The sequence below is a fragment of the Ascaphus truei genome, chromosome 8 (genome assembly GCF_040206685.1).
Source record: "Ascaphus truei isolate aAscTru1 chromosome 8, aAscTru1.hap1, whole genome shotgun sequence".
Classification (NCBI taxonomy): Eukaryota; Metazoa; Chordata; class Amphibia; order Anura; family Ascaphidae; genus Ascaphus; species Ascaphus truei.
Window position 1 is genome coordinate 37498070 of NC_134490.1, and position 23294 is coordinate 37521363.

Genomic DNA, 23294 nt, shown 5'->3' on the forward strand with positions numbered 1-23294 from the left:
TCAGTGGCTGTGTGTGTGTGTCTGTGCAGGTCAGTGGCTGTGTGAAAGTCTGTACAGGTCAGTGTGTGCAGGTCAGTGGCTGTGTGTGTGTCTGCAGTTCAGTGTGTGCAGGTCAGTGGCTGTGTGTGTATCTGTGCAGGTTAGTGGCTATGTGAGTGTCTGTGCAGGTCTGTCTGCATATCAGTGGCTGTGTTTCTGCAGGTCAGTCTGTGTGGGTGTCTGTGCATGGTCAGTGCAGGTCAGTGTCTGTGTGCCTGTGTTGGCCTGTCTGTGTGAGTGTCTATGCAGATCAGTAGCTGTGTGTCTGTGCAGGTCAGAGAGAATGGGGGTGGGAGGTAGAGAGAGAATGGAGGAGAGGGGAGAGAGAGAAAATGGAGGGAGAGAGGAGAGAGGGGAGGGGGGAGAGAGAATGGGGGGGGGAGTGAGAGAGAATGGAGGAGCGGAGAAAGAGAGAGACTGGGGGCAGGGAAGGGAGAGAATGGGAGAGGGAAGGGAGAGAATGGGGGATGGGGAGAGAATGGTTGGGAAGGGGGAGGAAAGTGTGAGAATGGTGGGTGGGATGGGAGAGGTAGAATGGGGAAGGGAAGGGAGAGAGAATGGAGGGGAGGGAAGGGAGAGATAATGGAGGGGAGGGAAGGGAGAGAGACGAGGGAAGGGGAGGGAGAATGAGGGGAATGGCGAGAGAAAATGGGGGGTGAGAGAAAATGGGGGAGGCGAGGGATAGAGAGAATAAAGGGAAGGTAGAGAGAGAACGGGGAGAAGGTTAGAGAGAGAATGGGAAGAGGTAGAATGAATAAATACAGCATCAATGGTGACACTATTAGATAAATATCATTATAATATTCATTTTTTAGTAAAGTCATTTGTTGTATTAATAATTTTTTGTGTCCTGGTTTTTCTTTTGGAAAATCTTTTCACCCTGTGATTAGGCTTTCCTCTGTTTGTATACTTTGATCCATAGATGTGTGAATTCATGTAGCATCCGCCACTGTATATATTGCGTTCAATTGTTTGATTACAAATACAATTTCGGTTTTTGATTTAACACAGTGTTGAACTATTATTTTAACATTTATTTTCTCTTTGTGTGCTGAGAACACCCACCAATTTTCTATATTAGTATTGGGAATGTCCAGGGTCCCTCTCTTTGTTCCTCTGCACCTCACATACTCTATTTTTAGTTTAAAATTGGAGTGCTGCCTATAACACCATACTTCTTGTATGAATATACACAGTGTTCTGGAAAATAAGAGCCCCTTTCGTGTTTCATCATATCGTATATATTTCTCGCTCAATCCCCATGAAAATGTGAACAATTGTAAGTCTGTGTCATGGGAGACCAGGCAATTTACACCTTTTTACCAGGATCATTCACTGAGCAAAACAAGGTAATTAAATAAATTGAAGTTTATTCGCACAAATTCGCTTACACACAATGGAACACAAAATACCGACCAAAAGACACACTTACTGGGGCTCTGGGGTCGAAAACTAGACTTTCCTAGGTGCAGGGAACACTAAATAAGAGTTTTACCCTGACCGGAACTTAGCCCGGAATTCCTTGGAACTCAAATCGGCGTGAAGTTCCATACACCACCGATCCCTTCTCTTCTGCGAACTTGGACTTTCTTGACCGTGAGTTACCACCAATCATCTTCTGGAACTCCAATCGGCATGAAATCCCAGCCGCGTCCGCTATGTTTGATTTTGAGAACTTGGGCGCAAAAGTCGGGACTTAGTCTCTGGCGGGCAGGCTTTCCTGGCTTGAAATCGAAGCCGGTTGCTCTGCTATTCGCGCAAGAGCAACTTTGAAAAGCCCGCCCGCGCTCTTACTACTGGAAGACTCGAATATGATTGGCTCAGAGGTTTCATTCACAAAACTTAGCAGCCAATCATCGCGTGGGAAAATTCCCAGCACCCAATCAGAGCCAAGCCGGCTAGAAAAGCCGGGTCAGCAGGAAATATGAAATTGCCAAGAGACATGCGCAAGTTTGCCACTTCCGTCCCTGGCTATCTCTATGCCACCCGCTGGGGCAGGCTCCACCAGGTCTGGCAGAACAAATGGCAGCCCGGACGACTGCCATTATTCTCCGGACCTTGGTACTTCACCCTTCTCCGCTGCCCATTTGCATATCACACACCTGGCATCCTCTGAAGGCTTTGAACTCTATGTCCAGCAGACTTACCGGCGCCTATGGGTTAGCTCGGGCAGCCTGTCTGGACATGGGTTCCGAATGTAAAAGCACATTACATTACAGTACATGAATAAAGTATATTTTAATACACTAAGGTATCTGTTTTAATATACTCCTGAGTCTCTGGGTATAGGGGACAGAATAAGAAAGATGTTTGTAATTTTATTCCTAGCTGCCTTATTCCCCATACACTATCTTATAGACTCAAAGCCCCCCCCTCAACCTTACATACGGTTGGGGCACCCGCAAACCCTACACTGGTTCTGGGTCACCTTTTCACTACCTGGGGTACCCCTCTTAACCTAGGGATTCCCTCAGCTACAGGGATACCTATTCATCCATGTGCCTCATTCACCTTTCTGGGCGCTGCTGAAGCAAGGTACCCTAGTGGCGAGCCACACTTGCGTTTTCAAGGGGAGATTTTGCCGGAATAATGTGCCTACATGTATCCGAGGATCAGGCATGATTTCCGGGTACATTTATGGGGAAAACAAAACTCCGGACCCCAACCTACACATTCTGACAACAATTCCTCCGCAAAACCCCACTTGAAACCCATACCCTAGCAATCTCTGCTCCCTGGCATGCCCGGAAAGAGAAAAACACATCAAATACTTTTATTACATGTCATTCATTGGAAAGTTGCAATGTTACTGGGCCCAAGAGCTAACTCTCTTGGACCCTTATACACCGATCAGGGGTAACCAAACGGGCTTTACCTTTATTTGAGAGCCTGGTTATCCCCTACCGTCACAGTCTGTTATGTAGTTTAACACTATATAATAAGCACAATGTAGACAATCAAGTGATGTTAACTAAATTGATGTCACTGTATTATGTCAACAAGTACTAGATACACCGAGGTAGGTTCATATTCAGTAAACAAGAAATGGGCGTTTTCCCTTTGTAGCTCGTTAATGTGTTAAACTGTTGTAATCTAATCTGAAACACTAAGATTCTATAAAGTGAGTTCAAAGTCTGGTTCAAAGTGTGTGTTGTAAATGTCCTTCTGCTGAAACGCACGCCCGAAGACGAGAACGCCCCTGTCTGATTATGTAATCGATAACGCATTGATCCAGCTGCTCGCACTCCTGAACTATATGTTTTTATACTAGTTCATTTTTTGAGTCCTCCTAGCGACCATCCTTTATCAGGAAACATTTTATTTAAGCATTTTGGACCATAATTCCTGCTCTGTCTCAAGCACTTTATAATGTGCCTAGCTTGTTCGTTAAAGCAGTAATACTACTTTCCAACTTTTCTTTTGTTACTTTTTTTTATTATTTGTGTATATATAAAGCATTTGACAATGTATAATATATAATGCAAATTAGGAACAAAAAATAGATCAAAATAACAGCTGCTCCACAAGGTGAAAAAATATGGAAACTCACCAGCAAAGAGAAAATAAAAACAATTTATTTAACCTACATAAAAAACGCGAACAGTGAGTGGACTCTCCTCCCACGGATGAAATAAAATGCGTTGGGTGGTCCCTTGGAACCGCGAGAACTACAAGCGCCGCCGTGCCCTTCTCTGTCGCTCCCATCAAAGCAGCTGGAATTGGAGGTTTCCATTGGTCAAATTGCCATCGTGACGTCACCCGCCGGGGAAACCCAGAAGTGAGACGCACCAGGAGATTGAACACCAGCCGAGCTTGATTAGGACACCGACACTGTCAGACCCAGAGTGGTCTAAATGCTTGTTTATACGTGGGGCATGTGAGTTTTTCTCTTTTTACATGTTTGAGGGGAGTTTGCGTGTTGGAGTTTCTTGTGATGTCTACCTAAGGGTTGTTGAGAAAGACCCTTCTACTAGCTTCATCTCCCTTACATGGTGATATAAACATCTGTACTTTAAGTTTTTTTATTATTATTTTCAAATTAAGTGTTTTAGATTTGCGTTTTCTTCCTGTTGCACATACCACATTTTATGCAATGCCTGACTTTGAGCGCTATTGCTAAACCTGGTGTCTACAAGCACTCCTAAATCCTTCTTCATCAAGGATTTACCTAATTTTGTCCCATTTAATTTGCAAGTAGTCTGTTTATTCTTGCTTCCCAAATGCATAACCTTACATTTATCTGTATTAAACCTCATCTGCCATTTACCTGTCCAAGTTTCCCGTTTATCCAAGTCCTTTTGCAGAGAAATTACATCTTGCTCTTATTTTACTACCTTACACAATTTAGTGTCATCAGCAAAGATGGAGACTTTGCTCTCTATGTCAATCTCATGGTAATTAATAAACAAGTTAAAAAGCAGGGGTCCCAGTGTCGATGCTTGAGGTGGTCCACTTACAACTTTAGTCCACCCTGAAAATGTTCCATTTATGACAACTCTCTGCTGTCTATCCTGAAGCCAGTTTTAAATGTATGTGCAGATAATTTTATCTAGAACCATTTTCTTTATTTTGTACAGTAACATCTAGTGTGGTGCCATATCAAAAGCATTTTTAAAATCTAAGTAGACCACATCAACTGCATTACCCTGATCTAAATTCCTACCAATAAAGAAACTAGTAAGGTTAGTTTGGAACGAACTATCCTTAATAAATCCATGCTGACTATTACTAATAATTAATTATCCATTAGGTATTCCTGAATGTTATCCCGTACTAAACCTTCGTAGGCTTATAGGTCTGTAATTCCCTAGTTGTAGTCTAGCTCCCTTTTTAAATATAGGCACCACGTCGGCTTTACATCAATCTGCTATACAGCAAATTTCTGAATGCCTCTCTGGAATATCATCCTGGATGGCCATCCGCCGACTGAAACTTAACATGGCAAAAACAGAGCTCCTTATACTACCTCCCAAACCTGGCCCTACTACCTCCTTCCACATTGCTATTGGAAATACGATCATTCACCCAGTAGCCCAAGCACGCTGCCTAGGGGTCACACTTGATTCCTCTCTCTCATTCTCCTCTCATATTCAAAACGTTTCTAAAACTTGTCGCTTTTTCCTCCGCAATATCACAAAGATACGCCCTTTCCTCTGTTACTCAACTGCTAAAACTCTGACTCAGGCCCTCATTCTCTCACGTCTCGATTACTGCAACCTCCTGCTGTCCGGCCTTCCTACCTCTCACCTGTCTCCCCTACAATCTATCCTAAACACTGCTGCCAGAATCACTCTACTCTTTCCTAAATCTGTCTCCGCATCTCCCCTACTGAAATCCCTCTCCTGGCTTCCGATTAAATCCCGCATCTCACACTCCATTCTTCTCCTCACTTTTAAAGCTTTACATTCTTCTGCCCCTCATTACATCTCAGCCCTAATTTCTCGCTATGCACCATCACGACTCTTGCGTTCTTCTCAAGGATGTCTTCTTTCTACCCCCTTTGTATCTAAAGCTCTCTCCCGCCTTAAACCTTTCTCACTTTCTGCCCCACACCTCTGGAATGCCCTTCCCCTCAATACCCGACTAGCCCCCTCGCTATCCACCTTTAAGACCCACCTTAAGACACATCTGCTTAAAGAAGCATATGAGTAGCACTGGATAATCATGGACACATGACACAAAGCTTGGCCCCCTGCAGACGCACTTACTTGTATTCCCTCCTACTGTCTCTGTACGTTCTCCCTACCTACCAATTAGATTGTAAGCTCCTCGGAGCAGGGACTCCTTCCTTAATGTTACTTTTACAGTATGTCTGAAGCACTTATTCCCATGATCTGTTATTTATATTTGTTATTTATATGACATGTATTACTACTGTGAAGCGCTATGTACATTTATGGCGCTATACAAATAAAGACATACATACATACATACAATCTTACTCAGCCTGTGGAAATGGAGGCCTTGAATATTATATATAACGGGTTTGCCTATTACGGAATTTCACTCCTTAAGAACCGTTAATTTTATCTAGCCACCTTTGAATTTTTTCCTCTGTTAACCAATTGTTTGTTAATATAGAGGTTGTGGCTTCCTCCTGTTGCTATGTTTTTGCAATGGACTCCTCCTTGGTAAATATTGAAGCAAATAATGTATTTAATGTCCCTGCCTTCTCCTTAGGTGCAACAATTTCCCTGCCCATCGATATGGTCCTATATTCTCTTTTATAATATTTTTTGTTATTGAGGTACTTAACTTTTTAGGGCTGATCTTACTTTCTATTGCAATCCTTTTTTTCATTTATGCTAATCTGATTGCCCTTTTGCAACTTTTGTTACATTCCTTATCATTCTGATATGATTCCTCCGTCCCTTCTGACTTTAAGAATCTAAACGCCTGCCTTTAATTTTCCATTTCCTCCCCTACCTGTTTATTTAGCCACATTGGTTTAGACTTTCTTTTATATTTATTACCCAAGGGCGTACTTATCTAACAGTGTTTTAAAGACTACCTATTTATCTTCCACATTTTCTCCTGCACCAGTGTAATCCAAATAGATCCTAATGTAGATTATTCCTTAGTTTATTAAAATTGGCTTTTCTAAAATTAAGAGTCTTTGTTGAACCCCTGTAATATGGTTTTATTTATTTCAAATGAGACCCTGTTATTATCACTGTTTTCCTTGAATATTTGTTATCACCAAATCCAGTAATGCCCTTCTCCTGGTTGGTACCTGAATAATTTGGTCATTGTCTTTTAGCACACTGCAAAACCTGTTTCAATACAATATTCCTGAAGCTGCCGTGTTTTTTCCATGATTAAATTCCCTCCCCCCCGCCCCTCGAGCTGGCATTGTGTAAGACACCAGGCTAGCGGTTGACATGCGGCAGGTGTGCAGTGTAGACAGAAACTGAATGGAGCCCTCATACATTATTCCTGAGCTCTCAGCACCGCTCACCTGTCAGATTACAGGTATCGCTACCTGAAACATGAGCTTGTCATCTGCTCACTGAGGTCAGGCCAGAAAAACCTCCTTTGTGTGGAGGATTGTGTGTCCAAGTCAGCTCACACAAACAGGCTCCATTTCCAGGAGCAACCCGATATAAAGCTGGGATTCTGTTTTCCTAATTTTTCCAAGAAAATAATAGTTTTTACTCTACATCAGTACGTACTTTAAAGTCTCGCTTTCTCCTTGTGCTCAGCGCAAGGCTTTCTCCTGGCGTATATTTATCACGCACATGGTCTAAGGCCACGCTTATAGTGCGCGTGATGGCGACGCAACGGATGACGTCACCGCCGCCGCTAGCAAAAGTTGTAATTCGCTTTCCAGCGACGTCGCAGGTGACCAGGTCTTTGATTGGTTCAGAGGCGGTCACATGTGGCGACAGCCTCTGAAAAATCAAATTTGACCGGCTTCAGAAATTCGCGCCGCCAGCGTCGCGTCGTGCTTACTATAAGCGCACGCAACGACGGCAATACATTTGTTTTGCCGCGACATCGCGTCGCAGTCACTATAAGCGCAGGCTAAGATAGAGATGTCATCCTCCAAGGACCAAAATCTGTAAGATTTGGAGGCTCTGGGCCAAACAACTCCAACATTTAATTTTTATAAGGTCGACTGTCTATAAATTAGTGAGACACAGAAAATCACTGGAGTTATAATGTCTGCCGACATTTCCTCTTCCATCCATCTGCCTCACATGAAACTTAAACATTATTAAATTTGATGCAGAGATTTGTTGACACAAATAAAAAACTACAAATAAATAACCGAAGCAGAAGTTGATCCATCGTGTTATATATCAGGGGAGCGCAAACTTTTACGGCTGCGCCCCTTTTTCTGCCTGCCCCGGAGCTTGCGACCCCCCTTCCTACCTTTACCTCTGCGTCAAATGACGTTCCAAGGTCACGTGATCCACGGCGTCATTTCACGCCTGTGACGTCACGACCGCGCAGCATCATTTGACACCGCTTTGCCATGGAGATGCGTCACCGCTTCTGAATCCAGGTAAGTTTTTTTTTGTTGCAGGGGACTCACGCGACTTCATTTAAATGCCTGGGGGAAGAGCGCGGGACCTCTGCAACCGCCCGCGCCCCCCCAAACAAATCTCCCACCTCCCAGTTTGCGCACTGCTGTTATATATGACACAAGCTGATTTGCAGGTGGAGAAAAGCTGTTGCTTGACTAAATCCATTAGCATCAATGTAAATGCATTTTTGTAACTTCACTAAAAGAGCCTCCTATGTTTTCTTTTATTGTGTTGAGGCCCTTCCGGAACTTCAGGGTTTAAAGGCTAGACCTGGGGTGCGCAAACTGGGGGGCGTAAGATTTTCGGGGGGCCGTGCAGCGTTTAGAGGTCCTGTGCACTTCTCCACAACATTTAAATTAAATGCCGGAGGAGGCGCAAGGCCTCTATAACACTCTTACCTGCTCTCAGCCTGTTCTTCGGTGACGCATAGCCATGACAACTCGGCGTCAAATGGCAATGCGTTGCTACATGACGTCGTGACATCATATGACGTCGCCTATTCCAGAAAGCCGGTAAGGAGGGGGGAGAGCAGACAGAGGACACAAACTCAAAAGTTTGTGCACTCCTGGTTAGACCAGTGGTTTCCAACCTTTTTTTGGTTAAGGAACCCTATAATTATATTGTGAAATTCTGCAAAACCCCGACGTAGCGCGTGTGAGATCAGATGCATTGTAAGGAAAACCAACCCTCTCTAATAGCGCGTGTGAGATCAGATGCATTGTAAGGAAAACCAACCCTCTCTAATAGCGCGTGTGAGATCAGATGAATTATAAGGAACCCCAACCCTCTCTAATAGCGCGTGTGAGATCAGATGAATTGTAAGGAACCCCAACCCTCTCTAATAGCGCGTGTGAGATCAGATGAATTATAAGGAACCCCAACCCTCTCTAATAGCGAGTCTGAGATCAGATGCATTGTAAGGAACCCCAACCCTCTTTAATAGCGCGTGTGAGATCAGATGCATTGTAAGGAAAACCAACCCTCTCTAATAGCGCGTGTGAGATCAGATGAATTATAAGGAACCCCAACCCTCTCTAATAGCGCGTGTGAGATCAGATGAATTGTAAGGAACCCCAACCCTCTCTAATAGCGCGTGTGAGATCAGATGAATTATAAGGAACCCCAACCCTCTCTAATAGCGAGTCTGAGATCAGATGCATTGTAAGGAACCCCAACCCTCTTTAATAGCGCGTGTGAGATCAGATGCATTGTAAGGAACCCCAACCCTCTTTAATAGCGCGTCTGAGATCAGATGCAGTGTAAGTGTAGCCCCCTTTCCCTATGACTAAGGGAACTACGAGTGCTGATATACCTGTTGCTCACAGGAGGCCTAAGCCTCCACCACTGGGAGCCTGGGGTGAGCTCTTCTCTCGGTACAGCGCCTCCACCTATGAGGGATCCCAGCGTTGGCGGGATAACCCTTCACAGGAACCAATACAGTGATGAATAATACACACAGGTATATAACAACGGTTTACTGACACACAAATATAGTAACAATAGCAACACGATAACAGTGGTAACCCCCAGAATACACTCAATAGCCCAACACTCTGCAGTCCCCCCCAAAGTACGGAGGGTATGGTGGCACCAATAACCATGGTGTCCTTCCCAATATCAGTCCCACCCAATGTATGAGGTAGCACTACCCTTGTGAACTGTTGGTGCACTTTATACCTGCCTGGGCACTCCTGTACCCAGGTGCGGCTGGTGAGACAGAGGATCACTCTGGTCCCACGACGTGGGGCCTCCAACAATCTCTTCTCTCCTTATGAGTTCCGATCCGCTGTGTGAGGTGCGAGCTCCAGCTGGAAGGTCTCACACAATGTCTCTGTGGCCTGTGGCCTGGTCCCAAACGGCAGGGCACCGCGTGGCCATCCGGTCACCGGTACAACAGCACTAGGATATACTAAGGGGAAGCGTCCCTATCTGGGGCCTTCCCTGTAGCACTTCGCTGAGGGGACTTAGGGTCTAGCTGGGGCCTAAGAGGCAAATCAGTTTTTTATTAAAAAATGCTATTTGTAAAATAGGCAAAGAAAAAGTGAATCCGTTGTTACAACAAACGGTTTGTCAGGGATTCGTACAATGTTACTCCTCATTGTCAGAAATCAGACTAAGCTTTGCAATGCCAACTTGTCCCATCTGATAGCAAAGGGTTAGTTATCTCAGGGGGCAAAACTTGTCCCCAAAAAATAAATTGTAAAAAAGAACAGAACCATATGAAGAAATCCTAATTATTTTAGTGCGATTTCTTTCTCGTCCTTTCATAATCTGGTACTGTTTTATGTATGAGTTTTGCATCCAGAAGACCCATACTCGTCTCCGTGATGGTGCATCAATGTTTACCTTGTGTCCCCATCTCCACTGCATGACGTCAGTTACACGGCAGCAGAAAGAACATCTCAGCACGGGTAGCGATATCTCTTAACACACATCTCGTTTCTGGTTTCCCTGCACAAAGTAATTAGGCCGCCTAAGGCTCCCTGCAGACCATCACTGCAGGTCCGCAGCTGTAAAAAAACAAAACACCACATATTCGTAGCACCATTCTTGTTCTTCGCACAAAAGCTCCTTTTGCAAATGAAAGGTCTTCTTGTTCCGGGGCTACTTGACTGCAAAGAATGAGTCAAGGATATAGTGTTAATGAGGTCTCAGGGAGCAGATGTTTTGGGTCCGTGGATTGGCTGGTGCCAGAACTTTGCAGGCTGACCCATCCTTAGTACTTGCCAAGCTCTGTTTACTAATGGCTTTTACTGCTTGTCAACAAAAAAAGGGGTAGTAATAATAATATTAGTTATAATAAAAATCCTAATACCAGTAAGCATTCTAATAATAAGAATATTTTTATTATATATAATGCTGACAGTGCACGCATTGCTGTACATAGAATTTTTGCGGGCTCGATGAGCTCTGTCTCAATGACCTAACAATCTATTATTGCCGGAGGCACCGAGAGAGTAGCGTAACAACAATAGCGGACACTAGCATTTGAACTTGGTTCATCAATTAAAGGCCTCGTTCATTCTGTGACAGTTTTTCTACATTTCTACTCCTTTTTACCAGGTTATTCAACCCCATTTGCGGCCAGCGGGCCTGCAATAGCATGTGTGCAAATCCAGGAAAGGAGCAAATGTTGCAGGTCTTTTTGGCAGCTGTAGGGTTAAATTATCTAGAGAAAAAAAAGTAATTTTAAGTTCAGAACCTTCTATTCCAAAATCAATAATTCGACTGATACACAAAACGTAAAGCAGCAATCTGCGCTGATCAACATATTTTTGTGTTGCATATTTTGTTTACTTAACTTCTAAAATCTCTTCTTACCTTTTCTAATCCGGTGCTTTGTTTAGGAGATATAAACGTTTTAAATATTAAGTGTCTGGGAGTTTACAATGAACCTCTAAAACTAGAGTCCATTGCAGTCTAAGGCTGAGTCCCGCTGGTGCTGAGCTCGCTGAGCGGGCGGTGCTTGGCGCGGTTACTTGTATATATATATATATATATATATATATATATATATATATATATATGCAAGTTCCGGCTCAAGCGATGCGCGCGCGCATGTGCGGGCACACACTCTGCGCTTTTGTAAATACATTTTTTAAACTTTCCCGCTTGCTCAGCTAGCCCGCAATTGTGCTCTAAGCATGTGCGCGCTCAGCGCCAGCGGGGAGTCCATCTAAAGGTTATCATGGTGATCACAGAAGTTCAGTAGTGTTCTCATTTAATACAAGAAAAGCATTACATGCATACCCCGGTTTAAGGACACTCCCTTTAAGTATACTCGCGAGTAAGGACATATCGCCCAGTAGGCAAACGGCAGCTCGCGCATGCGCCTGTCAGCACGTCCTGAACAGCAATACCAGCTCCCTACCTGCATCGAAGCTGTGCGCAAGCGGGGAGACTATAGAGCCTGTTACAGATGCGTTATTTACATCAGTTATGCATGTATATAACGATTGCAGTACAGTACATGCATCGATAAGTGGGGAAAGGTATTGCTTCACTTTAAGTACATTTTCTCTTTACATACATGCTCCGGTCCCATTGCGTACGTTAATGCGGGGTATGCCTGTATTTACAAATAACAGGACATGCTCGGTGAGGCCTGATACTAACATTCTATGTGTTTAACTAGAGGTGGGAAACTCCAGTTCTCAAGGGCCACCAACAGGTCAGGTTTTCAGGATATTCCTGTAACTGAATTGTTAACAGCCTAACCTTGTGCAATGTATCCAGTCACACTGGTATCAGGAAGGGGTTAGCACTGCAGACTGCTGAGTTATTTCCTGTATGGGCCGTGCACTGCCGGTCTACTCATTCAGGAATATACAGCTCCCTCTGCAGGTCGTCCTGAACAGCGCAGGAGACCCCAACATACGCAAGAGCTAAACACGTTTTATGCGCTTCCGATATTATTCTCACTTATTTATAAAGCGCCAATATATTCTGCAGCGTGGTACAGTGAGGGAAGAGAGTTTTATAAATGACATAAACAGCATGATATACCAAACAAGGACCAACAAGCACAAACACATATGTAACAGGTTTTCCCCCCCCAATCTCACATTGGCCCGGGTAGTCTAACCAACCCCTATTACGTGTTTGTGTTTGGTGGTGCACCTGTAGGCAACAGGACTCCTGAGTCTCCCGCGTGTTGGTATTAGGGGATGTCATCAGGACAGGTAGCTGAGGTAGTGGGTGCGAGTTCAACTTACATCATGTGCAGCGCCTCCACCTCATCAGGATCTGTGCTTCCGCAGGGAGATGGTCCTGGTGAGGAACTCATTCTTGGTGGTGACTGCCACTGCTGAGTAATCTCACGCTCACACAGTGGGGGTTTCGTTAACAAGGTCATCTTTATTGTAGATTGGGATGTAGCAGACTGCCCCATGCAGCTGCCGGCTCTAGCCGCACATCTCTCCGTGCTGTCCCTTTGCCAGGTACGCCCTCCCGTATTGAAGTGGGATTCCCTCTTCTCCTAGGGAGACCCTCTCTGTGCCAGGTCCCTGGACACAGAGTGGCTTAGACAGGCTTGATTGGTCAACCCGGACCGCTAGTTACTGCACTAGGGTCACAAAGTGTTCCTACAATCCCTTATGCAGGAAAATACAAGTTACCAGCTACTTCCCACAGCTGCTGGAACACACTGTAACTAACTGACAGTGTTGGGCCTTATATACTTCAGGAGGCAGGCGCATCCCTGATGTCACTATCCAGGGACTCAGAGCATACAGCCACTCCCATCCATACATAGGGCACCTCACCAGGGTGTGAGGGAAAACCTCCATAACTACTGCTGGCATACCTGTTCTTTTCAGGACTTACTGCCAACAGAGAGGAAAGTAATATACCATTATTATGCATGGCTATACATACATAAAGTAATGTGGACCCTGCTTGTGAGAGCTTATAGTCCTCTGATATTATCATGTCAGATGTTATTTCTCTGTCTAATATATATATATATATATATATATATATATATATATATATATATATATATATATATATATATATATATATATATATATATATATATATATATATATATATATATATATATATATATATATATATATATATATATATATATATATATATATATATATATATATATATATATATATATATATATATATATATATATACACACACACACACACACACAGTATTGTAAATACTTTTATATAATGCTGTATAATCTGTCAGAGCTTCTGAAAAATTAAATTATTCCGTTATTACCACTATATATATATATATGTATATGTAACAGGGTATGTCATTCTGCCTATCTTTCCCCGCCCTGTTATGTAAGTCCTGCTAGCTGCAGGCTGTAAGGGGTTAATCTTATGGGTTTGTGACCCCACCCATGCTCCTCTATGATGGACAGGAGTAAGGTGGTGACTCATGGCCTGTGTAAGCCTATCAGGGATAGGTATAGACCATGAGCCCACTCCTTCTGTCATAATTAGGGGAATGCCAAATTTAGAGTGTCAGTCCTGTTCCTGCTCTGGAGGAGAGAGGAAGCAGTAGAGCTATCAGACTCTCCCATGGCGGGATGTGTGTGCTCACCTGCAGCCTTTGGGGAACATCTCATTCAGCCACAGATGCCCAATACTAACAGGGGCAGAGCCCCAATCAGAGGTATGGAGCCTCTTGAGACTTTGCATCGCTGTAAGGCTAAGGCCCCGCTCCCAGAGTCCGCTCGCCCGCACTGCAGACAGGCGGTGCGCTGACATACACAGACCGCGATATGCGGTCTGTAGGGAGCGGGAGCCGGAGCGGGAGGTGGGTGGGAGTGGGAGGTTTGACAGGGAGGGGGGGCGTGGCTTGAGCGGAGGGACCCGCTACTCTCCCCCCCCCCTCCCTCCACGGACTCGGGCTGGAGCTGCTGATGGTAAGTATTAAACACACACACACGCAGGCACTCATACATACATACACACACACACACACACACATAGGCAGGCACTCACACACTCATACACACACACGCGCACACACAGGCAGGCACTCACGCACTCATACACACACACACACAGACAGACAGAGGCAGGCACTCACGCACTCAGGCACACACAGACAGGCACGCACGCACTCAGACACACACACAGACAGGCACTCACGCACTCAGACATACACACACACAGACAGGCACGCACGCACTCAGACACACACACAGACAGGCACTCACGCTTTCACTCCACACTCCTCCCCGATCCCCGAAGCCTCTCCTCCTCCCGAAGCCTCCCCTCCCCATTGGCTCACAGCCACACCACGTGACGCGTCAACGCTAGACATCACCATTTTCTTGTGTCCCCTAGCGGCTGACGCGCCACAGCGTGTAGTGCTCTGTGCCGCCAGGGGGGACCGGGACCGGCTCAGCAGGATTCCCCTGCTGGTGGGGAACTCGCGACATGGCCGCCCGCGCCAACAAGCGCAGCGGGACCGAGGCCTTAGAAGATCTGCAGTGGATGTCCCCAATAAAGACCTTGTTCATAATGTACCTCAGTCTGAGTATCAGTCCTTGGGCAGAGGAAGAAAGAGTGCAATAGTGGGGGCTGACCTCCGAACACCCTGGAGTCCACTACTGCTGGAGGCGCTAAGCACCCTGAGAAGAGCTCAGAGAAGAACCTAAGCCTGTCCTGATCTCCAACTATCGCAGATCAGACTCAGCTCTCATGACCATAACAGGTATTTGCACCACACACAAGGTAGCAGAATCTGTGTGGAAAGTTTGTGATCCGCTTGCTTAGCATTGGGATGGCATAAAACCCAAACGTTTCACTGTTTCAGACATCCAGTACTTGCATACGTTCTCCATATTTGTAAGTAGCTGGAGATGTGACCACTTGGAGCCCCTGTACATACTGTATTTTTGTGTCTAATGTGAGGATTGGACCTCGGTCCCGCCCCCGTGACGTGCCCTGCGATGGGTGGGGTGACGCACTTCACTCTGAGGCTCTGCACAGGAGTCGTGCTGTCAGTCAGGGGGACACCTCACGGATCGGCCTTAGGCCCTGCCCCGTGACTTCATGGGTGACGCTTGTCGCACAAGCGCCACATTCCCACTACCAGGACTGGACCTAGGCTCCGCCCCACACCGCGTCCCGTGACACAATAAAGGGCGCTCCTGCTCACACTCCACGCCGACGCTGCATCCCCAGGGACAGGCGAGGGGTTAACAACATCGATTATTCTGCACCTGCTCTTATTCCTGCCCCTGCTTATCGGTGAACTGAATACATCTGAGGGGGCGGTTCTCATTCATTACCCTGCAGCCTTGTACTAACCTGCTATTGGCTCCCTGCCCTATTTATGCTCACCAAATCCTCCTCCAATTTGGCTGAGCATAAACTTCTGTTTATGTTTCGAAGTGTTTGCCTCAAGCATCCTGCTGCCCTGCTGTTGCTCTTGCATTCTGTCTTGATTTCTCTACCTTTGACCTCAGCTTGTACCCAGACCGCTGCCTTCTCTGACACCTGACCTCGGCTACACAACGACCATCCGACTTCTCCAATCCTAGTGTAACGATGCGCTCACCACAAATAAGGTGTGACCGCAAGGCCGAGGTGGGGATTTGATAAACACCAACCCACAGCCGCGAGGGCGCATCTGGAGTGTAGATAGGTCAAGGTAGCCGGGTCGGGGTAGGAGAGGTCAGGATGATCAGGGATACAAGGGAGATCTTGCCTTGCTACAGGGTCTGTATGATGCTCTGTACCTGTTTGGCTCAGGAGATGCTGAGAGTTCCACGATTACATGGGGAAACAGGACAAGCTTACGATGCTTCTTGGTGTTCTTCTCCTTGGTGACAGCGCCTCCAGTCATAGTAGGCTTCAGCAGAGCTGAAAGCAGTCCCCACTATAACAGTGTTTACTCCCATACTCCTGTCCAATAGACTGCCACTTAGCCAGAAGTATAAAAAGGGATGCTTTATTGTAGCTGCCACTGTTGATGTCATTACAGCGAATGCATTAGTTGTCAGGGTAAGTCCCAGGCTTCTAAATGGTGGTGGCCTGCTGGCAATCTTGAGGCCTTGCTATATTAGTTCTTGCTGCAATCAGCCCATGAGGGGCTGAAAGCATGTCTCTTTCGCAGCCGGGAGGAGACTGTACATCCTTACCCCATGAAGGGGGAAACTGGACTGGACTGCACTCTCACTCCCCTCTAAGGAGCTGAGCTCTTTCCTATAATTTGGTCACTTCCTCCCTGAGGCTTAGAGAGGAGGGCACAGGATCTGCACCATGATAGGCTGTACACAGATTCCTATGTCACCTCCCTCCTGTCTCTCAGAGAGTCAGTATGAGAAGGGGAAACCCCCCATAGGATAGCCTGTCACTGTCTGTAGCTACTAGGGCTTACGTGACAGGGATAGGGTTGCCAGGTGTCCGGTTTTCACCCGGACAGGCCGGTAATTCTGTTGCCTGTCCGGTATAAAATCGGACGTAATACCGGACCCATATGAGTCCGGTATTACCATTTTTGCGGTGACGGAGGGCAGCGCAAGCGCGAGGTCGGCGCGAGGGCAGGCAGTGCAGAGAGTAGTACTGAGACTGGGGGCGGGCAGGAGCACTCGTGTGTGTGTGTCTATGTGCAGCCTGTCCCTGATTGGAGTAGCGGAGAGCCAATTAGAATACAGCGGGGGCGGAGCCCACACCCCGGCGGCCCAGAGGCGTCTGTGTCCTTCGTGGCAATAAGGTAAGGACACAGATTGGAAGATGGGGGGGCCAGGGTGAGATGGTGACAGGATGGAGGGGGGCCAGGGTGAGATGGTGAGAGGATGGGGGGGCCAGGGTGAGATGGTGACAGGATGGGGGGGGGGGGGGCAGGGTGAGATGGTGAGATGATGGGGGGCCAGGGTGAGATGATGAGAGGGTGGGGGGGGCAGGGTGAAATGGTGAAAGGATGGGGGGGGCAGGGTGAGAAGATGATGGGGGGGACAGAGTGAGACGATGATGGGGGGGGATAAGATGGTGATGGGGCCAGTCTGGGGAGATGAGATCATGATGATGGGGTATATATTAAATGTATTGGGGAGGTTGGGGTATATTTTAAATGTATTGGGAGGTTGGGTTATATTTTAAATGTATTGGGGAGGTGGGGGTATATTTTAAATGTACTGGGGAGGTGGGGGCATATATTAAATGTATTGGGGAGGTGGGGTTATATTTTAAATGTATTGGGGAGGTGGGGGTATATTTTATATGTATTGGAGAGGTGGGGGTAATTTTTTTAAATGTATTTTGGGGAGGTGAGGGTATTTTTTAAATGTATTTGGGGGAGGTGGGGGTATTTTTAAAATGTATTTGGGGGAGGTGGGGGTATTTTTTAAATGTATTCGGGGGTGTGGGGGTGTTTTTTAAATGTATTTGGGTGGTGTGGGAGTATTTTTTATATGCATTTGTGGGGTGAGGGGGTTTTTTTATATGTGTTCGGGAGGGTGGGGGCGTGGGTTTCCAGTATTTTTGGACAAGCCACCTGACAACCCTAGACAGGGAGGCAGAAAGATAGCGTGGACCAGCCATGGCTATACTAACATTTGACACAACACCCAAACACAAGAAAAACATTGACATGTTTACATTCTGTCTATTTATTACCTTTTTCATGCAAGAATGTTTTTAATTAAAATTATTATAGTGTAGTTCAAAAAGGTCAGTTCCATTTGAGAGCATTGATCACAGGTTTCATGGAGCAAAAACAGCATCAGATTTATGTAGTTCAAAACAATGGCAAATGGCAAACCATGTCTCCTGTCTGGCAGTGTGGAGAACGTGGTATATATGTGGCACCTTTCACTCCCTCCCTGCCTCCAGTGCTGGGAAAATGCACATACTCAAAGCATGGCTGCATTTTTATCCATTTAGGATCGTGCTCTCCCTGAATATGTCTAATTATCTGTTACACCCAATAATCCTATACATAGGCACAACATCCACTGGTCATGAGTTTAACAGGATGAGTAAATAAAGTATCCCCAGAAAGCTCCAATAATGTATATTGAAGCACAATTAGCATTAACTACCCCCCACCGCCCATAAGTTTTTATGGGCTCTATCTGATAGTCAGTGGGTGACCCACAGTCCTTTTATTATGTGAATTAGTGAATAACAGCCTTCATGATGCACTGTAACATGGCTACGCTGACATGTTTTGCAGGATGAAAATACCCACAGTGACATGGACAGCATTCTCTACACCAGCCCAAAACATCTATCCAATCTAGTCATTTGGGCTCACACACACGGGACCTTCTGCAGCTTGCTGCCCAGGCTGGAGACCGTCTACCACATGGGCACCGCTCTGTGGATATGCGCTGCCGGCCATGCCTACAACTGGCCCAGCCGTACCTTGAACTTCAGCAGCCAAGAGGAAAAGGATGAGGCAGCCGAGATGAGAAACAGGAAAGTTTCTCAGGAGGGGTGGACGCTCAACACTGCCCCCCAGGGCGAGTTGTCTCAGGGATCAGATAGACCACAGAGCAGACATTGCACTGTGATGGAGGACACTAGAAACATGTTTCATGTCCTGTGCAGCGACCACCAAGGTCTGATTACCCCTACAGGCAGGATTGGAGAGGCGCAATGCTCCCACTCATGTCAAAGTACCAGCTCAGTGCCCCCTCTCCTTCCACATGCCTCACAATATCATCCTAATCTCAGCACAGTGAAGCAGGAAATTGTGGAGAGGATTGAGGTGGAGAAAACTGGATTTGAGTCGAAGCGCCTCAGGGACACCGACCGCAAAACAGGAAACAAAGAGATGCCCTCCAAAGATGAGGCACATATAGGGCAGCATGCAACCGACTGGACCATGATGGAAGAGGGTCAACTCGCTGCAAATTCTTCATATGAAAATGAGCCATGTCTTCCTGGGGTGGCTCAACAGAATACCAATGATAAAAACTACGGTCCCCGTCTGCAAGTGAGCAGTCCCAGCATGCACTCTGACTCCCCTAAAACTAACAGCCCAAAAAGCAACACCCCTTGCAATGTCCCATCTCCCCGTAATCCAGCACAGTTATCTTCCAGGAAACGCTCCCACGTCTCCTCCCTGCAGAACAAATGTCTGCCATCAGAAGGAAAGACAGCGGCACAGAGCAATTCCCTCTGCACCGCCACACCAGGAACCTCATCATACAGCAAGTCCCCAGCAACAGAGGGGCACAGTTTAGATGGCACAGAACAAGTAGAGCAGCTGGAGAGCGATGCCACAAGTGTGACACCCTGCAAGAGTTCTGAGGGAGGCCCCACTCCCACAAAAAAAGGTCAGTGCTTCCCATTTGTGACTAATATTAAGTTGTGCACATAAACCGTGTGGTCTATGTATCAAGGACTATGTTGTTGTATAAGATTGACGCTAAGAGTGGGATTCACTAAGCTCCGATAAGGGGTATTAGGCTGCGGCCAGGGTGATACTGAGCGGGCGCGAGCGCTCGCCGCGATGAAACACATTGCGGCAATGTGTGTGGCCAGCGTGAGCGAGCGCCTGCGCATGCCTGTGAACGCACTGCGCTCAACTGCTTGCAGAGGCAAGCAAATTGGTTTATGCCGCTCGCTGGCACGTCATGTGAGCGGTTTGCCCAACGAGGGCGAACCAGCTCCGTGACGTCATGGCCGCGCCCCCCGACACGCTCCCATACGCGTACAACTAGCTGGCCAGGAAAAGCAGAATGCATGATGTCACGGCGCTCGAGCTCCAGCAGGCCCGCTTCCAGCCTGGCCGCAACCTGAGAGTTTGATCTGACGTAACTACCATTGACTTGAATGGCAGATTGATCTCTGATACCCTTTATTGAAGCATAATGAATCTCCCCTTAAGAGAGGCATTTTATCCTGGATCTCTCAGTGGCAATTTATCAATGTGCTAACTAAAAAAAAAAAGTTATTTTATTGTCATGCTCCATCACAAACAAGGGAGGATAGCACCATCTGGTGCCCATTGACATTTCTACAGGTCTATAGAGGAGAGCTTGGTGACAATACCCAGAGGAGAGGTTACATGCTTATTCTATAGCAGCCGGTCAGGCCGTTTGACATTGGCTTCGGCTGATATAGAATAAGCCCCTAAGTATTACCCTAAACTCCTAGAGTAACCCCAACTTCTCCTGGGGCTTCTTGTTCTCTGATTCTGAAAGATTATTTCCACCTGTATCGTACTGCCATATATATATCATTCTCTCTCACATCTCCCCTGTCCTTTCTTTCCTTCTAGGTTTACATTATAAAAGTCCTCTAGTGTTAATAAGGCTGTAAATGTAACCCACTCACATAACTTTGATTTATCATTTGTATAGTTGATTATTGTTACTATTAAACAGGGCAGGTTAAGCTGCTGGATGGTAAGAAGGGGAGGAACAGCGCTGACATAAAGGTGTTCCGGGAATGGCTGTGCTCCCATCACCCGTTGGAAGGTCGAGAGGTGTTTAACATCCCCCCTGGGGACCTGGACCCCTACCTCAGCTCCTTCTATATGGATGTACGCAAGATCAATGGTCTGGACTTCTCTTCCAGGACCCTGCTCTTCATCCAAACTAGCATCGACCGCTACATGCGGGAGAACTGCTATAAGCACAGTGTGACTCATGGCCACGAGTTCTCCAAGTCCCAAGGCACCATGTTTTTCAAGTGCCAGCAGCTGCTGCAGATGGAGCGAGAGAGAGCCTGGGGCCTGGTGGCGGGGCTCACAGAGCAAAACGTGGCCAACTTGCGAAAAAAGGGGGTCCTAAATCGGGTTCACCCTGAGGGACTTCTCAACATCATGTTTCTCAACAACATACGGGGCTTTGGCATCCAACGATCACTCCATGCTCCTTTGCTAAGGTGGGGTCAGATTGTCCTGAGGCAGGAGGAGGGTGGGACGGAGCACTTGGAGTGGAGAGAGGAGACCGGCGGAGAGGATGAGACTGCACCCCGCATACTGGGGAATCCTGAAGATCCTGCCAACTGCCCAGTCATGGATTACAAGGAGTACGCCAGACGCAGGCCACAGGACATGCAGCATGAGGGGGACCCCTTCTACCTGGTACCACAGCCCCTTTACTACATATGGGATGAGACATGGTACAGCAGAAAGTGCCTCTCCATTTCCAAGATGGACAAGATAATTAAACTCCTCACCCATTAGGGAAAGCTGAGGAGCAAGAAGAAGCTCAACTGAGCATTCTCACACCCTTCACTCCCAGAGATGCCAGACCCTCATGATGCATTGCATGTCCCTCTAGTCTAGCGCAAAGGGATTAAAACAGTAGCTCAGGTCTCAGACTCACATATCTGTGTGAAGGACAGAGGTGGAGCGTGGTGTAGAAGTTACAATACTGGTCTCGAAAGCACAAGTTTGATTCAACCCTCAGACACGTGCACTTAGCCCCTGGCAGGCTGCTATGCACAGTCAGGCACGTGGTGAAAAGATTACATACAATACAAAATGGTTCCCCATGCCTTGAACATAAAATGTTACTTTATTAGGTTGATATGTCACGTTCTGACACAGGTGCACTCACCAAAGCGCTTGTTATGGTGAATATAACCTGCAGGAGAACACGTGTGCATAACAGTTGTGACCCAACTCCTATAATATAGGAAGGACCAAGATAAGTTATCGCTGGGAAAAATAATTCTCTCTCCCTGCCGACTCGTTCAATTTATTTGAAACATATGTTTGGTATTGTGTTATAAAGTTCTAACCTGTTTTATTTATCTTTAAATTAATTTTACATCAGCCTCGTCTTCAGAACATTAACTCCTTTGCATTGCAGACCTCTCTGGCAGCAAAAGAGTTACAACGGTGCATACAATTAAATCTAAAATGAAATGAGCTTACCTGTTCCTTGGGGATCAGAACCATATTTAGACTATTGAACCATTTCTGAGACTATGCGGTATATTGATATTCACACTGATCTCTCTTTGGCCCAGATTCACAAGAGGGTGCAAAACTTTAGCATGCCTTTTCTTCCATGGGCATAATGGTGTGCTAAATCTTAGCACCCTTTTGTGGGTCTGGGCCTTAGGCTCTTTGAAATGTCACAGTTATGGCCCTTTCCTCCACATGAGGAACGGTATAGGTTTGTGCTGTCCCAGCAGAAGCAGGATCCACAGGGATCTCTGCTTGAGTATCGTTACAGGTCTACAATAGCTCCCTTGAGACTCCTGAGCAGGAAGACAAGTAATCTCTTTCATTTTATTTTGTACGTTTAGTAGCATATTCCTACTGCATTTGAACATGATCTGTGTTCAACACCTTCAACGCTTAAGAACACCTACGGTGCACCGCTTTTTGAAGCGACTAACTATTGTAGTTCTGTAGTCCTGTTGTAATTAATTAATTCTATTTTCCTTATGCAGTTGGTGGAATTCACTCTGCATTGTTTTATAACCATTCTTTGTTTGGTTCCTGTTACTGCTGTTTATTCCCCACGTTGATATTAAATTATTGTTTTTAACCAAGAAAATGTCTCTAAGATTTGAGATGGGTAGAAGAAATAGGGACTTCACTGCGTTCTGTTGGCCTAACTCTGGGGGCCATATTGTTTTCCCGGATAAGTATTGATGAGATTAATGATCTAACGTACCGTTACCCAGAGGTGGGAGCCTTGCAATTAAGTGCCATCGACCCACATGATCTATTAAGTTTTAAAAAACTCTTGAGGAGCACAAAGCACTGCTTTTGAAGACAGGGTTGTTACTGCAACACAACCACATTACAACTCCCCCACAAGGT

The 23294-nt window shown here is 46.2% G+C and overlaps 1 protein-coding gene across 2 annotated transcripts in view; it reads left to right on the plus strand.

Moving 5' to 3' along the window:
* Positions 1 to 23019, plus strand: part of LOC142501504 (uncharacterized) — a 34590-nt gene extending 11571 nt beyond the window's left edge. For both annotated transcript variants that reach the window (XM_075611482.1, XM_075611481.1), the window contains exons 3-4: positions 18732 to 19839; positions 20893 to 23019. In XM_075611482.1, coding sequence (XP_075467597.1) covers positions 18753 to 19839; positions 20893 to 21698 — 1893 coding nt within the window. In that variant the 5' untranslated portion in view covers positions 18732 to 18752 and the 3' untranslated portion in view covers positions 21699 to 23019. The remainder of the gene's footprint in view (positions 1 to 18731; positions 19840 to 20892) is intronic.
* The last annotated feature ends 275 nt before the right edge of the window (positions 23020 to 23294 follow it).